The sequence below is a fragment of the Myiozetetes cayanensis genome, unplaced genomic scaffold, assembly GCF_022539395.1.
Source record: "Myiozetetes cayanensis isolate MyiCay16 unplaced genomic scaffold, myiCay2020 scf3, whole genome shotgun sequence".
NCBI lineage: Eukaryota > Metazoa > Chordata > Aves > Passeriformes > Tyrannidae > Myiozetetes > Myiozetetes cayanensis.
In genome coordinates this window covers 43,271,386-43,289,317 of record NW_026087521.1, presented here as the reverse complement: position 1 = coordinate 43,289,317, position 17,932 = coordinate 43,271,386, and the positions used below count along the sequence as shown (strand labels likewise).

The 17,932-nt window shown below is 39.5% G+C and overlaps 1 protein-coding gene across 2 annotated transcripts in view; it reads left to right on the top strand.

Annotated features, from left to right (window-relative positions):
- Window positions 1-4,620, top strand: part of POC1B (POC1 centriolar protein B) — a 47,496-nt gene extending 42,876 nt beyond the window's left edge. Inside the window, exons 11-12 of one of the 2 annotated variants that reach the window (XM_050324006.1) lie at window positions 2,246-2,428; window positions 3,657-4,620. In XM_050324006.1, coding sequence (XP_050179963.1) covers window positions 2,246-2,428; window positions 3,657-3,758 — 285 coding nt within the window. In that variant the 3' untranslated portion in view covers window positions 3,759-4,620. Of the gene's footprint in view, window positions 1-2,245; window positions 2,429-3,656 lie in introns of those variants that run through there. The other variant, XM_050324007.1, reaches the window with a different exon arrangement.
- Window positions 4,621-17,932: the final 13,312 nt, after the last annotated feature.

The following is a 17,932-nucleotide window of genomic DNA, read 5'->3' as shown; positions in this document are numbered from 1 at the left end:
CATTTGGGAACAGGCAGAGGTGGTGATAAGGTTATGTGTAAGGATTTTTCACAAATTGATCAAGTACCACCCACAGAGTTTTGGCTATTTTGCTTGACAGAAAACAAAGATGAGCAATTATGGCTTGCTGTTTGTGACATCATTTATAAGCTAAATTTAATTTTCTGCTCAACATCCGCTGGTAATGTCATGGTAATGACTTCCTATTGATTTATTAAATCTGTTCCTTCTCCTTCTTACTTGTAACGTGCATGGAGTTGCCCAAATATGAGTTCATGTTATTACTAACGGGCTGTGAATGGAAACACTGTGCACATTTTAATTTTCTTCTTAGCTTTGCTCAGAAGTAACAATTTAAAATTGATTGTCTTATAAAAATTTATTCTCTCAAAATAAGCTATAGCTCTGATGTCTCTCAGAATAGTTTGGTTTTTTGAATTACTACATTTTTACTACATTGCTGGCAACATATAGAATTGTTGTTTATGAATTGTATTCCAAGTATTTAAAGTACTTTAGAGAGAGGGTAATATGAAGGAAAGGCAACATCTAGTTCTTGAAACACTTCATGTGAAATATTGTGTGGATAGAAAAACTTTCTATAAAAATAACTTTTTAAAAATAAAATATTATCCTGGATAAAACTGTTGGACATGAACTGATTGGTATGCAAAGGTAAAGGAAATCTGATTTGTTTGGACACAAGTTAGATAAGTTGAAAATTTGAAATGGTTTCATTTCATTTCCCTCTTACAAATTTTGAAAGTTCAGAATTCAGTTCAGAACTTAACTGCACAGTGGAACTTTTAACACAGAGAGGGCAGTAAGACTTTCTTCTTTGCCCTCTTACCTCACAGTCTCTGCTTTCAGCCATTCCACACCCTAGACTCATGATCTTCTATTGCTCCTGTGTTCTGAAAGTAAAACAAAAAGCCATTCCAGGTAGACTTGCTTTGCTTTCTCTCACTGATGTTGTTATGATCAGGTTCTTATTAGAGAGATGTCTCTGCCCAAATTAAGGTGCAAACAAGACCATATGCCAGAGTCAATAGTACAGATTTTATTTAGTACAGTAAATGTGAGGTAAAGAGAGATGCAAAGAGATGAAAACGGAGAGTGAGGGGAGAGAAGGAGACTGACAGAGACACAGATTAAGTAGAAAAAATGTAATCACTCCATGGATTCTGATGGTCCCATTGATCTTCTTCTTGTGGTCTCCCTGGTGGTGAAAGTCCCAGTCTTGTCAAAGTGATGGTTGCAGTCTGGATCTGTTGAGGGAAGCCCAGGGTGGTGAGGGAAGAAGCATTTAAAAGAGTTATTTTGTAAATGTGGATATTTCTAATATAATTAGAAATAAATATTAACTACCTCAATTTACTTCAGTGTAAAAATAAAGTAAAATTATCTGAAGGTAGAAGAAGTTTTCAAAGAAATCTCAAAAAGTCAGTAATAAATCAGGTAAAGTTGTGAGGGAGCTTCTAATGAATTAGTGATGATTTAACCTTTCATGACTCAAAAATGTCGTTAAGAACTTCAAGGCACAGACAAAACCAAAGTGATTGGAAAGATCAGGCTCTGTCACCCTGGAGCAATGTTTATACATCAAAGTTATTTCTCTCAACTTTAGGTTGTGTGGGTCTTTTCTGTTGTTTCCTTCTCCCATTTTCTGAAGGTATCAGTTTCTCAAAAGGTAATGTCACTGAATAAACAACTAAAAACTACTTTTTATGCTGAAATAAGAGATTAATTCATACTAAACAAAGGTTTCATACTACGAAGTTGGAAGGAACCCTTGCGATCTTCTAGTCACATACAGATTTTTCATCCATATGACTGCTCTGAGTGAATTCCTTTGTCAACTTGAGCTATCTTTTTGAAGAAGACACCCCTCAGCAATTGTATTTATTCAAGCTTTAATTCAAGCTCTAGTGCTACAGCATGTAGTTCATCAATCATATGTACCTGAAACGTGTACTTAAAGGCTGCTGAAATTTCCCTTATTGCCTCATCCATCACAGCTGGAATTCTCTCTTAGGTCAGAACAAATTGAGGTGTTATGAATTGGACCTGGTACAAAAAGCAAATCTGAAGGCCCTTGTGTGTGTGCATATATGTGTAAATAGATTAATTTTATTTTTTTGTTTATTAAATTAGAAGCCAGACTTTTCTACCTATCTTATTGGATGGTTCTACTTAAATGAGGACAAAGCCAACTGAATCTTCAAATGGTGTTTCTGTGTTAAAGGTCGATGGCAAAACTGGAGAGCTGCATCGGCCCCCTGCTTCAGTCTTGGCAAGAAGTTCGAAAAGGAAATCAGAGAATGAGAGCAGATCAGCTGTGTGTAAGGAGGACAAGCAAACAGGCATCTCCCCCTCCCTGGACAGTGCTTTGGAACACATTGTGGGGCAGCTGGATGTGTTAACTCTAGTAAGTATGCAATAACAGATAACACTTGCAGTGGAAAATGACAATGCTGTCAGTGGGCAAAAAAAACCAGGAACCATGTTAATAAATCGGAACATAAAAGACTATGGGGTTATTTTGAATAGTTGTATAATCAAGTGACTGTTTTGGTGTTTTCCTTTCAGCAAATGTTGATTGCATGTGTTGTGTTTGCTAAAGTGAAAAGCTTCCTGATACATAATCGTAAAGATTGTTCCACTTTTAACTCTGGAGGAAGAGAATCACTATTTTTCAGTAGTGAAATCTAGCATAGATTTGTCAGAAGCCAGTTGTTTAGCAGACATTGTCAGATTCCAACTTGAACAATCATGTACTAGCAGGGGATGAACAAAGTAAATTACCAGTGTACCATTAAATCCCTTTTCAAACTTAGTGCTCAAGGTGTTGGCTTAGGTAGGAATCTAAGAAGTGGAATAATTCCTAGTGTCAGTGAAACTGCACAAATACTAGTTTCAGTGACTCTGAGTCACTTGTTTGCAAATGCTCAATACTTTTTAGTAATAACAGATTTAGTCAGCCCATGTTTTATGATACTACTCTGTAGTCTGTAATATATTAACATTAAGCCAAATCAAAAGGAAGCAGCTAAGGGTTTTTTTTTGTTCTGTGCTCTTTTGCAATATTTATGTTAATTGAAGAAATAGGTTTTTGGAAGTATGGAGTCAAGTCATCAGTTGAAAATTATTTGTGTGGTAAGCTGGATTAAAAAGAAACTGCCAACCTGGGTCCAAAAAATTACCTTTTCTGATGAAGATAGTCTCTTAGAGAATGCCTTTTAATAGTATATTTTTTTTCTCACTTCCTTTTTTTGGGGATGCCTTAAAAGTTTCTTTTAGGTTTTTTGAAAATATCATTTGAGGTCACCAGTGATGACTGTTTTACTACTGAAATATGGAAGAAACTTTCAGAGTATTTCATAGTCATTTATATTATGTATTTATGTATGTATTTCTTTCTCTCAGAGAAAGTATTTTGTGAAAACAATTAGAAACCTTTAGACAATCTCCATGGATACCAAGCCTTAATTTTTAAATACAGTTATAAATAGTGGAATAGCTAAGGAGAAGCCATTTTAGGATTTTTTTTTCCCTACTGAGGTAAAATTAGTTTTCTTATGTTATTATGTTTCACACTTTTATAATACTGTGTGAGTAATATAAAACCAGCTGAAATTACTGTCCTCTTCACGCAGACAGTTTCAGTCTTGGAACACCGACTGACTTCAGCTGAAGATAAATTGAAAGAATGCTTAGAAGATCAGCAAACATTACTTCAGGGAAGACAGGACAAATAAAAGCTGAAAATTAACTATATTGGTGAATATGTTTCTGCACTGGATTTTACTATAAGCAAAAGCATCAAATCAATGTAATAAAAACTGAAGAAATTAAAAAAAAATTAAACAGTGGTGGCAAGCTGATATTCTGGTTATATATTTAATGAATTGTAGCACAATCAAAACGTAATATTTTCTAAAACAATTTCCATTGACTGTTACAGGACTCTTATTTCAACCTAACAAGATTTTTGAATATAACTAAACCACTAACTCCATATTTTTACATGAATAGCAGTTATTATGGAAGTCCACTTCCACTATGCAGGTTTTTAAGGTTGAGCAAGGGTTGTGAAAATAATGTTCTTTGTGCTAAGGCAACATTACTCCAACATGTAAATTAAATATGACCTAATTCCAAAAATACCAGAGGTTTTCTTTGTCCCTTACATACTCTCAAGTATTTTACCAGAAAGTATTGAGTTATTCTACATCTTCTAAACATTTTAATAATGAATGCAAGAAGAGGTAGTATGAAAACAGTCACAAATATGAAAATTAAGTCACACTTTGAAGCATCTGTGTGAATTCAGCTGCAAGACTGATGCATTCGAGCCCTTTTGCTTATCTCATTCTCATCAAAATTAATTTTTCATATTTAGAAAAATCAGCTTCATTCTTCTGAAGAATATATTTGAGTCAAACACAAAATCATAAAAAATCTAGGTCATAAATACAAAAGATTCTTGCCCTACAAGAAAGTCCACATATGCTCAAGCTTTACATGCTATGAGTGTCCCATGAGTGCAGACATAAGTCAGGAAAGATTTTGCAGTGTATGTTGATTTGGGGTTTACTTTTAATAAAAATGCAATTTTTAGATGATTTTACGTTTTTTTTTTAATCGGAAAACATCTATTTTCCTTATGTCTATGTATTGTTTTTTTAAATGGCAATTACAGAACACCTGTTGTAAATCCACATTCAAAACTAGGTAGGCATCCAATTTCGGCAACTTCACATGTATGTTGAAAAATGGGACAGTTTAAATGGGGGGAATATTTTAATCCAATTCTGCAACTTACTGTAGATAGATAAAGCTCATTTTCCAGGCTGAACCTCATTGACATCAATGGAGTTCAGCTTAGGTATGGAAGCTCACTGTGCAAATACTATTGCAGTTCAAGCCACAGAAACGTACAGTCAATTTTTCTTGTATAACTTTTCATCACCTCACTTCCTTGGTGAACTCTGAATTTTACCAACAGGTACTACATATTTTCAGCTCAGTCATAAGTACTACTGTTTATGGCAAACAAGTAGTCTGTTATAAAAATTTTGGATGCAGTTATTTTTATGCAGCATCCAGGCCACAGATTTTTTGTGAAAGAATGATCTTATATATTTCAGCCTGACCTTTGATTATGCAATTGTTTATAACACTGTATAACACACTCAGTTATTTAAATGCTGTTGTTTACATCAAATGTACTTTGCATTTTGCATTTGCAAATACTCTGGTGGTCTTTTCCTATTCTTGTTTCCATTAGAAGACACAAAACCATGTAGCTATTAAAATTTTTTGCTTGTTTCTTTTTCTCTCTTAGTGGACTATATATATTTTTTAAATCTGTAGGGGTTTTTTTAAGGCTTTTTCAGGATTATTTATCAACAAGATTTGGATATTCGTTTTACTTCTGTATTTTTTAATAAAGTCTCTGCTGAAATTTTCCTTTCTGCTTTAGCTCCTATCACTGTTCCTTCTTCCTTTTCAATACATATTATCTGGAGCATTTACTACTTAACCCAGTTTATTCCCCTGCTGTTTGTAAATCTGGTGAAGTAACATAACAGCTTGAAATTAAGACATATTCTTGTCATTCTGTTGGAATGTCTGTTGATATTGGAACTCAACATGCATGACACTTGTGATGTCTGTATAACTAGTCGTGGTTGGTTGAGAACAGGACAGGTATATTTTCCTCAAGTTGTGATGGCTCTCCTAAAACACAGCCACAAACAGCAAACATGACATTTTTTTTAAAGAAACAATGATGTAGGCTAGTTATCTTGTTCTTATGATCCATATAATTTCAAATAAAGTTACAGAATAGGAAAACTCCCTCTGAAAGCACCTGAAGAGGCTTGGTTGAACTCTCAGAAACATTTACTCTGGGGTTGGTACTCTGTCAAATAACTGGTGACGTGACTAATTTGAATTATAAAACTAGAGGAAAATGACTGCTATTTAGCCTTAGTTGTTCTTTTGCACCATGGGGTGCAAAATTTATATATATATATATAAAATATAAATATAATTATATACATTAAATATATATTGAATACCGATATATATATATATCTGCAGTGAAGTACTGAGAACCCATGTGTGTTCTAAAGAAGCTGAACCATGTACCTGATGTAGTACAGCTTTCCTGAAACTTAAATTATCTCTCTGATAGTAAATGTAAATAGGCCACCCTGTTGGAGAAAGGCTGCTTCCAGCATTCAGGCCTGCTACTGCAGAAATGGCTCAGTTACTTATTAAAAAGAATAACCAACCATGTGTGAATGACACAGAGTAGATCCCCAAGGTTTGTGTGGTGAGAGAAGGTGGCAGCAGGAATAACCTCTCCTGCCATCATTACTGGGAGCCTGTCTCTGGAGGAACCCAGCTTCAAATTCCTTTAGTGTCAAACAAAGCACTATGCAGTAACTCAGCAACTCTTTGCAGTGTACTTCTGCAGACATATTGAACCAAAAATGCTCTTCCAAATTGAAAGAAATTACGGCAGTTATTACTGTGTCCTAAAATTTGTTTTGTAATTTCCATCAAAGTTTAGTGGAATTTAATGGAATTTTTATCTTGGGTATTACATAAATTATGATGTTGAGGAAATAAAGGTATTTTTCTCAGTTTTTCATTTTGGATGGCAATAGGTATTTTCTTTGTGAACACATTTAGAGGTTCTTAAGTAACACCAAATGGCAAAATGTTGCAATGCTGTACCTTAAGGCACTTCACTTTTTCTTTTGATCTTAATATAGTTTCTCAGATACCAGGGCAAAATCAGACAGAGACATCAGTTATGCCAATAATCCATTGTGTTTTATGGACCAACCCGACAACTCAAACTGTATACTGGGTTTTCTTTATTATTATTTTTTTTGAAGGTTGTTTCATTTCTTGATTGGTTTTGTATTTATTTATTTATTTATTTTTTAACACACCAGTACATTCTCCAAAAATCTTCACTCTTCAGTATTCACTTTTTACTATTGTTGACATCTTTTTTATAGACTTAGGGTTTTGGAAAACCTGTTCCTGGACGTGAATGTATATGAACAACTGCCTTGTCTTGGGGGATTGTTATTTCTTGCTTTTACAGATGTAATAATTCATTGTTTCATTATCACCTTTATGGCGAGAAACTTAACCTGTAGTTTAGAATTTTGATTAAATTAATCTTCAGGCAGGAATAATTGTGGTAGAATAGGTTCTCACTGCCATTTTTGGATGTCCTGAACAGATCTGTGTAGCATGAGGGATTTGAAACATACCACTTCCCATTTCTATTTGTATTTATTTAAATAAATAAATATACGGTCATATTTTTAGGGTAAACAACGTTATTTTTTCTCTCTAGAAGTCTTATTACAGTGTTGCTGAATTATTTTCATTGCCATTTTATAGCATAAAATCACTCTTGATTTTTCTATTGAATATGCGACTGGGATGGGACTGTTTCCTGGGACGTAGCTTTATGTAACCTGTTTACCTTGTAAGACTTGTAAAAATCAGAAATTCTGTACTGATTGCCCCAAACAATTAATGAATATGTATGTTTGCATTGGATCCAGGAACAGTATGTTTTTGTCAGAGTACCCCCTCAGGGACTTTTGCACGCTTCGGGTGCATAATACAATTGAAGCTGTTTCTTTGTGAGAAAATAGGTTAATGACTTGCCAAAAGGCAGATGTTAATTGGAAAAAGTGCATACAAGTCCTTTTCTTTACAATGTATATGGGTTGCATTTGTTATGACTTGCATCCAAGAACAGGTGCAATTTCAATTGACTCAGCTAACAGGATATGCTGAGTACACTCCTCACCAATTTCACCAGAAATTTTAAATCTTGCAGAAAAAAGAGAGTTTCTAAACTAATCAGTGACTGATAGGCTGCATTTATTATCTGTTACAGAGCGTATTTATAACTTAATATTGTACCTACAGTTAAACATCTGAATAATACGATAGTAAAATCTTTGATTGTTTATTGGTGGTGTCACATTTTACTGGTGAGCGCCAGAGGAACCTTATATGAGACAAAATGCGTTATCCCTTCCAAATTATTTCCTTTTAAGACAGTCAGCAGTGCTAGACATGGTACCACTAATGTATTTGTAAATGCAACTTTAAGCAGAAAAACTGTCTTTCTCATTAACACATTTTCTGCCATGAAGCTACACAGTTGGGCTAAGTCTTTGCTTTGCCTCACTTCGTTCTCTCTCTATTCAGAAACAAAAATTAATGAGGCAGGTGGAAAAAACCCATATGGGTATGTCAGGGTGAGAAGAGCTGCTGCTTGATAGTTTAATAGTTTTATTGAAGAATCCCTGGGAATTTCTAGGCTACTCATACAAGTCCAGTGCAATAGGAACTTCTGTGTGGATCCATGTGCCTAGCCTAACCTTGTTCTTCAAAAGTCACTGACCTGAGGAGGGCTGAATGTAAAATTCCTCTCTTCAGGATGCAGCAATGGTCTACCCCAGTGCAGGAACATCTAGTTCAAGAATCTTCTGAGAGCGCTGGCATTAGTGAGGGTACCAAGACTGCTGGTGACTGGAGTCATACGATTTTCCCATGCCTGTAGCAAGGGCCTGGGCATCAGAGTGCTCAGTACACTCACAGAAGCAGGAGTCAATTGAGAAATACTGAGAGTCTCAATTTCATCTAAATATAGAATTCTACAGCTCCAAGTAGTAGGTTTGTAACTCCCTTTATGGCCTGTGCTCTTACAGACCCGGCTAAAATGGAGGGGCTGAGCTTTTCTTCAGGGTTGCTAAAGAAGAACCAGTTGCCAGAAGAGAAGACAACCCTTGGTTATCTTTTTCATCCATTTGTGCTTTTTATTGTAACGAAATAGTATCTCTGTCTCGAGTTTTTTCTTCCTCCTAATCCTCAGAGGAAATCCCTGCTCCTTTCAGAGAAATTAAACCTTAGGACCCAGAGAAAGTAGCAAGAACTGGGAGTCTCTTTGCTAAAGGGTGTCACTGAACCCTCTTCTGGCCACAGTGGTGGAAACCAAAGGCTTACAGTGTTTATTCCAACACCTGTATCAAATATCTATTCCCTCAGAAGATTCAGAAAAAGATTCATAATATTCATAAGCAAAGCATATTTGTGTAAGTCTGCTGTTTATTGAGACGTCATGAACAAGTGTCATAGAGACAGAAGTCTGGGAAGGTCAAAGCAGTAAAATCCTTTCTCTGATTTCTTCTAAGAAAGATTCAGGTGAGCCATGAGCCTGCTGCTTCATGCTACCTGCATCTTGCACATCTCAAATAGGAAAATTTAGGATGCAATGGTCTTGGTTGCTAAAAAGAACATGAGTTCACTGGTTGAACATTTTTTAAATCATCCTTTAATTAATATTTTTGCCCTATGATACATGCTGGGACCACAAGACACAAAATGTTTGCTAAAGCCTAAAAAGAGTAATTTGAAAAAGAAAGATTAGCTTATTAGTGATAGTTACTATGTCCAACTTCTGTATTGATTACTGGGGGTATTCTGTTAAGCTTCAGTGATGCTACACCTAGAATTTGAGGTTGTAAACAAGAGCAGGCCTTAGCCCTTAGTAAGACTTGAAAATTCATGTACTTCACAAAAATAGCATTTACTTCTAAGAAAATTTTATAAATGTAATAAGATGTCGTTAACTTTTCAGTTAAGCAAGGAGTCTAATCATGCAAAACATAGCAGATTGTAATTGATTGTGTGTAACCATACTGAGTAGTTTTGGTCTGCTGTGATGTCTCTCTACAGCTTCATTGCTGAAACACTGTGAGCTTTTGTGCAGCTTCTGCAATCTATTCAGTATAGACCTAGCCTATAAATAGCTGCATTATTGAAAGACTGTGAGAGAGGGTTCATTAGAGAAGTTGTGAAAGTCTCATTCGAGCTGGGGCTGATACAGTACCGCTCCAAGTTACTAAAGAGTTTCAGCATGTGGGTAGCACCAGGCATGAAGCTGGGCTCTTGGCCATGCAGCACCATCGATACCCCCCAGTCATCCCCTCAACCAGCCCAGCTGCAGACTGTCACAAGGTACACTGCAATTCTCGCTGGCTCTGGGCACAGCAATGAAAGCACAGCATGTGGGAACTCGTGGTCGCACCGAGCTTGTCCCACACCAGAGCCAGGATGTAGCCAGGGCGTGTGCTGGGGGCCAGGGCTGCAGGACATCCTGCCTGATGTACCTACCCGCCAGTGCAGGCGCAGCCAGGGAGATTAGTCATCTTAAAATCACACACGCAGGCATAAGTACTTTGCTGACTCAATAGGAAGCCACTGGCTGAAATCAGTGGGACTTCTCACATGATTGAATTTACATGCTGGAAATGTCTTAATCTTATGCTCTGTGTTCACATAACTCGGGGGCAAAGAAAGAAAATCTGAATAGCAGCTGATGTCTGTTTTCTTTCAAAGGTACATGAAAAACAAATAGAGCCATTATAAGCTTCTGGTTCATTTAAAAGGGTACTTTGCAATATATTTCACAGCTATCTGAATTAGAGCCTCCCATGTCTGGATCTGGTGCTCAGGTAAATGAAGACTATGCGGGACTAGGTCCCCAGTTTGTATGCGGACCTTATCCTACAGCCTTCTGGTTACTCCTTTGGAAGAGATACTAGAACAAAAGAGGTTTCCAGTATCATTCAAAATCATAAAAGAGGAAATATCCCTCATCTTGTCTTTTTTTCACTTTATAAAGTAAAATGCTCTCAGCTATTCAAGTATTCCTAGTTGTGTATATATTTTCTACATTTCTCTAAATGCTTAAGTTAGTAATTTCATAGGGAGAGAGTTATGCCCTTGTTATGTAAGCTGAGTACTGCAGAGAAATTATTCATATTTTTCTACCTAATGGATTTGGTAGGAACAAGGAGGAATTAAAAACTAACAGTCTATAATATCTGAAAAATGCTGTCCAGAATGAAGAGACGATGGATCAAATTAAATTGCTCTGTCTTCACCCAGAATCTCACCATTGCTTTTATGTTTGTGTACACTGTAGGGTAACAAATCTGAGCCTTCAGCATTTGTGAAAAATCAGGCTGAAATGCCTGAGGTCTCATTTTTAAGATTTGTTCCATATAAGGAGTAACTGACAAAACTATATATAATGCAGCCCATTAATGTTAGCAATGACACAGCCAGGGGTTTTTTTCTTTGTTTGTTTGTTTGGGGTTTTTTTTGCCTTTTTGGGGGGTTTTTTTGTTTGTTTGTTTGCTATGGTTTTTTTTTTTTAATTATTATTACGTAAGGAACGATTATGCCATAAGGAACACTGGCTTGGAGGGTTCCAACAGCACAGGTTTTTGTCAGAGAATGCCAATTTGTCGTAAGCAAAATGTTTTGCAGAAGCATCTCTGTTTGAATGAACTTCCGATGATACACAGGGCAAGTTTCCATCACAAGCCCGCCTGACTTCCTGCCAGCTTGCCTGGCAGCTCTCCAGGCTCCATGGCTCCGGGATGGCTTTGGACTGAACCCGTGGTTCTTCCTGACTTCTTTTTTGATTTTTTTTTTTTTTTTAAATTAGAGGGAAAAGGTCTTGACATAAATACACACTGGCTCTGTTTGGCCTTTTCTGATTGTTCTGAATTAGGTATTTTGATAGTAAGGATTTTGCGTAGCACAGCCCCATATTTTGTTATGTAGAAGACCCAGAGCAGCTTTCCTCCCTTCCAGAGGAAGCTGCTCTGGTTAAACTGCCCTGGAAGTGAAATACTTTTCATACCACATTGAGTTTCATTTCTGAGCACTTTCAGGAGACCTCCTGGGGCCAGTATTGTCTCTTCTATTTTCTAAAATGCCTGGTTGCATTGCAGTTTCTCAGTGCTAGCAGTGCCCTTCAGCACTGTCTCCTTCACTCAGTTCTCCCAGGCCAGTTTCTGGGACAGAGCCTGCATCAATCTCTCTACTGTCTTCTGGTCACTCATGGCTGCTAGAATTGTGGAAGTGAGGTGGTTTCTTGGGACCTTAGGCACAGAGATATTCTCCAGAAAGCCACCTCGATGGCTGGCTGCTGGTGTTTTGGCTGCTGCTCCCTGGTTTATCTGCTTCCATTTTCCCTTGGAACCAGAGATGTTTCTCTGCACTTCAGTCTGAATCACCTGTGGGGTACTGGTTGTTTCATTTCTTCTCTTTAATGTGGGGTTATCTGAGGTCTGGGCCTTGTGCAGGCATGTGCCGGGATCCTGGGGGCTCAGCAGGTGGAGCAAGCTGGGGAAGGCAGATAGTTTCTCCTTCACCTCAGGGCTCACGCTGTAAGCAGTCATCTTTATCTGCCTTTGTACTCCAAACTCTTAACCTCTATCAACCTTCTATACGTTTTTTTAACGTCAGCCCATGAGCATCAGTATGTTGATTGTGTCTGTGCACTTGGGCTAACCTGACTTTGAAAAACATCTGACTGAGAAAAAGCATTTGGCCAACATCAAGAAGATCTGATGATTTAAACTCTGGACTTAATTTGGTCTTGGTGTTACCAAACAACAGAATCCAGCTGTAAGCATGATCTTTATACTCTCTTTAAGCATTAGAGTATGTCATTTTTTGAGGCCTCTCAGTTTTAGTATTTTCTCAATCAGGGACGCATTACATCTGAAAATGATTGCTCAAGAGGCTAGCACAGCCAGCAAGATCAGCCTGTATTGCCTGTCACAGCATAACCAGGAGCTGTAGAAAGAATTGGGAAAGTGATGTGCCCCAGTGTAATTTTCTTGGCAATGTTCTAAGTCCTGCCAGACCCTGAAACCACTGAGGAGAAGTGGCTTTAAGTCTTAGAGGTGTGAGAGGAAGAGACAGTGTCAGTAGAAGCTGAATGCAGGCAGAGAGAGAGACAGGGAGAGGACAAACATGAACCCCATTCAGCTGAAGTACAGCCTCTAATAATTAGGTTGTTCAGTCTTCACAAATATACCCACAATCTCTGCCTCCTTCTGCACTAATACTTTGTCCTGCCTATATTGTCTGTCCTGCTGGAGCCCATCAGTTCTTCTCTTATCTCTTCTGCTCTATGTTTTCACCCTCTCTTCTCTCCCGTCATTTTCCTTTAAAAATTTATTTTGCAACCTACAATTAGTGCACTTGGCTGAAGTCTTGTTGGGCATATCAGGAAGTTTTCTGCATCACTCATAGGTGGAGTTTCCCAGAAGCATCAATTTGGTGTTAATGCTGTGCAAACAATGGGCCTGCCAAACCCTGAATAGTAAGGCAACCTTAAAATGTGCCTCCTCACAGATTTCTCCCATGGTTGCTTCACATGACAGAGACACCATGGTCTCCACAGTCACACAGCAAAAATTACCACAGGCCTAGTGTCAGCATATGCCAGGAGAAACCTGCCTCATATTCCCATGTTTCTTTCAACTTGCCTGAAGCATCAGTACCAATCCTGTTTGGTAGAAGCCTGTCCAAGAGGCCATTGAAAAGTCGTGGTGGGTGACAGGGTTAGAAGTGTAGATGCATTTTCAAAATTGCATGTGAATTACAAAGCTCGTTTCTGTCAGCTGTCATGGGATAACAAACTATATGATAATGATGTTGTTTGCAACAGCTATGGGATCCAGTTTAAATCAGGACATTGTCTGTAAGAAGATTTTAAGTAAATATTACAGTTCATACAGCACTAGTATGGCTTGACATAGAGAACTACTTAGCTGATCTGGGAGCTCTTACTCCTGGTTAGGAGTGGGCAAAAGGTCCTGTAGTTATTTCAATCACAAACTTGCGGTGCCACAAATAGCCCTCCTTTTCCTGCATTTCTTTTTGTAAGAGGCTGTTTGCAAAATTTCCCAGCATTTGAATGGAATTTTCCATGCTAGGTATCCTTTTCAGGCTGAAATGTTCTAGACATTTTCTGCCTTTTTGAAGAATGAGAGAGTATGTGACTTCCCCCTTTGGACCTTTGCTGGAGGCCTTCTGGCATCAGAATGCATACAAACAGCTGATGGGAACTAACTGGTGCAGGAGACATTTCTTCTGAGGGCACAGGCAGGTAGCTCACTGAAAGCTATCACAGTGAATGACCTAGGCCAGATCAAAGGGGAATACAGTGTGACTGAGACTAGCTCAGCATGGAGATTGAGCCTGGGGTAAGGATACAGAAGAGCAGATCTGAAAAACACAGAGCAGCTGCGGTCTGTACAAGATGCTGAGAAGTTTGGAGAAAGACTAAGGAGCTTTGTAGTGTTGGGAGAAGGCAAGCTTGGAGCAAAAGGAAGAAATTGACCCTGGTCCATTAGATCCTGTTTCCTACCAGTTTGCAGAGCAGCCCCTAGCTCGACTAAACATCTATTGAGCTTGGTATTTTCCCCAGCTGTTCACTTTCCCTGTGGTACGAGCGAGCATGGAGGTTAACACCCTGCTTCTGCTGTTGGTTGCTTCACCTGTTCAAGAGGCAAAGGTTGATGTGGTGAACCTAAAAGCATAAAGAAAATGCATACAGAAGAAATTATCTGGAACTGCATCTTAAAACCCTTTTACTAAGGCAACTCTTGAGAATTGAGTTTTATCTCCGCATCTGTATCATCAGCCTGGCAGCTGTACTCTGTGTAGGACGCAGTGGGATGGAGATTTGAAAAGGCTGGCAAGGAGGGGGGTGGAGAACCCAAAACCTGGAGACTGCAAAGTTGTAAGCAAGTGGTTTGAATTCTTGTTTAAGGTCTGAGAGACCCTGCAAGACAGAAAGCAACAGAGTTTAAGTCCAGAGACAATGAAAAGCGATGCTGTGATTATAGGTCCAGTCAATAGCTTTTATGTCAATAGGAAGATGAGGAGGACAGGGGAAGACCTTTAGAAGGAAGTAATGACTTCTGCATTAAAACTGTGAAAAGTAGAAATGTGAAAAGCTGCAGAGGAAGTTGCCTGTTCTACCTGAGAAAAGGGTTCTGCTATCTATCTAACCAGAGTTTTATAAACCGTAGACTTCCTATTTGATTTTATAATGGTGAGCTCATGCTTTTGAATTTTTTAAAATCAATGTGGTGTTTGCAGATTGATTTGCCGCACTAACATCCTCTCCCTCTATTAATTCAGCCTCTAGTAAACAGCCCCATGTGTTCATGACCCCATTGACTCCAAGGTATTTTCCAGTCTCCTAGTCACCCTGCAGCATTCTCCCTCTTGCCAGTGGCACTGAGAAGGTATCACCTTGGCTGCTGTGCCTGCTTCTCTATGCCTGTTGAAGACAGAAGGTCCCACTCATCTGCTAAGATTCTTCCCCTCAAGCACACTCCATGCCTGGGAAAGGTGCTGAGGTAAGCACAGCATCCTCAGGGAGCCTAAAAGGCTTGATTTCCTGCAAAGCCCACCACTGCCATTGAGAATGCTTTACTTCAAACCATGTCTGCTGCCTCCCAGTTAGGAAGCTCCCTTGGAGTCCCTGGCACGGTGTGCAATGCCTGGCTGTATGATGAGGGGAGACAGGGTTCACTATAAAGTGGGTGGCAAGGGTTTGGAGCAACAGCCTCAGGTAAATGCAGGGGGAAAGAGAAAGGAAACCCGCTCAGCGAACTAGAAATTCCCACACTCTGTTGTCAAACATGCTTGTTCACTGGTGTGGAAAAGGGAAGCTGTGGAGAAGAGAAATGAATTTGAATGCATTTTAATTGGGATTACAAGCATATGGTATGGTGCCATTTGTTTTCCTCTTCCTTCTCTGCAGTGGGGCTCTAATACCTTCACACATTTGCCTTTATTTGCCACGTCAAAAGAGAAGACAGCAAGCGGCTTTTTTCTCCCCTCTCTTTGGGGCCACAATAAAAGCTCTCACTTTGCCTTGAACTTTGCCAAAGGAACAATCATGATTTTCAGAAAAAGTGCAGCCACATTGCAAAAACAGATTAACGGCTCCAACTTACTTTTATTAAACTTTTCAGCTGCTCCTTGGAGGACATTTGCTATTTTTCAGCAGCAGAAAGGGATGGATTCAATGGGAGAGAGGAGTTGGGATGTCCACAGGACCACATGTGCACCAGCAGCTGGATAGTTAGGTTTTATTGTTATGATGGTATATTTTGTGTTTTGTAAAAAGCTACTTGGGGAGCTGTTTCCCTTGTTGTGCAGCAGTTTGTTAGCTCTAAGATTCAGACATAAGCCTTTAATTATGCATAGCATCACCACAAAAGCAATTTCAGTTCTCTCCCCTGCCTCCTGCAGCATCTTGGGGTGCTCTGCATTTGAATGTGAACAAGCTATTGTTTAACATAGCTTTAAATCATTACAGAAATGTTCTGTAGCATCCACTGGGAAAGGCTGCTTCCGTCTGCCCTGTTCATTTCTCAGAGTTGCTTTGGGAACCAGGGCCAGTAATCATAGAAATTTTGTTTAAAGGTTAAGCACAGAGTAGCTTGATCTTCATACACTGTGCAGGGTAATAACAGATGAAGGTGTTGCTCAGAAACATTTCAAGAGGAGTGTAAAGCTTAAGCTTAAGCATCTTTCCCAACCTTCACATAAGTGTCTTTCCATTCATTTTTCAAAACTGTGTATGACACAGTATTGGACATGCAGGGGACTTTAAAGCTAAAGCCCACTTAAAATAAAATGTCTCTAGCAGAGTTGTAGCCATCTCGTCGGCATCTCGTCCTGGCACCCCTGACACAAACCCTCTGCAGCAGACTTTGGCCAGCTCAGTGCCATGGCATTGCAACCTGATCCAAATTCTAAGTCTGTAGATCCTGAAAAGAAAGTCAAGACTGTTATTTTTCTTCTGAGAAATATGTATTTTTTATTATGGCTTAGATTTGCATAGAAAGTATAAAATACTACCTAATGTTTTTCCACACATCCTATATTTGATGCTCCTATTGTCCCATAGTTTCTGTTTCAAATAATGATGAAAAAAAGTTCTATTAAATTTATATCAAAGGAAAGCTGGGGAAGCAGAAACATGAATAGCAAACACATGCATAATGTGATTCTGAACAAAGAAACCTGCGCCGACAGTGCAGGGATGGGCCATGTGGGTACACATGTATGTCCTTTCAATGTATTGCTAACAGATTTCGGGGTCCTGTCTGACCAACCTGGGCTTCTTTTATGATCGGGTGACCCACCTGGTGGATGAGGGGAAGGCTGTGGATGTGTCTATCTGGACTTCAGCAAAGCCTTTCACACTGTCTCCCGTAATATACTCCTGGAAAAGCTGGCAGCCCATGGCTTGGACAGGGGCACTCTGTGCTGGGTTAAGAACTGGCTGGAGGGCCGGGCCCAGAGAGTGCTGGTGAACGGGGCTGCATCCAGCTGGCAGCCGGTCACCAGTGGTGTCCCCCAGGGATCAGTGCTGGGCCCAGTCCTGTTTAACATCTTTATCGATGATCTAGATGAGGGGATTGAATCCATCATCAGCAAATTTGCAGATGACAACAAGTTGGGGGAGCATGTTGATCTGCTGGAAGGCAGGAGGGCTCTGCAGAGGGACCTGGATAGGCTGGAGAGTTGGGCTGATTCCAAAGGGATGAGGTTCAATGACACCAGGTGCCAGGTCCTGCACTTTGGCCACAACAACCCCCTGCAGCGCTGGGGACAGAGTGGCTGGAGAATGACCAGGCAGAAAGGGACCCGGGACTTTGGATTGACAGGAAGCTGAACATGAGCCAGCAGTGTGCCCAGATGGCCAAGAAGGCCAATGGCATCCTGGTGTATCAGGAACAGTGTGGCCAGCAGGAGCAGGGAAGTGATCCTTCCCCTGTGCTCAGCACTGGTAAGGCCATACCTGGAATATTGTGTTCAGCTCTGGGCCCCTCAGTTCAGGAAGGATATTGAGGGGCTGGAGCAGGTGCAGAGAAGAGGAACCAGGCTGGTGAAGGGACTTGAGCACAAGTCCTGTGAGGAGAGGCTGAGGGAGCTGGGGTTGTTTAGCCTGGAGAAGAGGAGGCTCAGGGGTGACCTCATCACA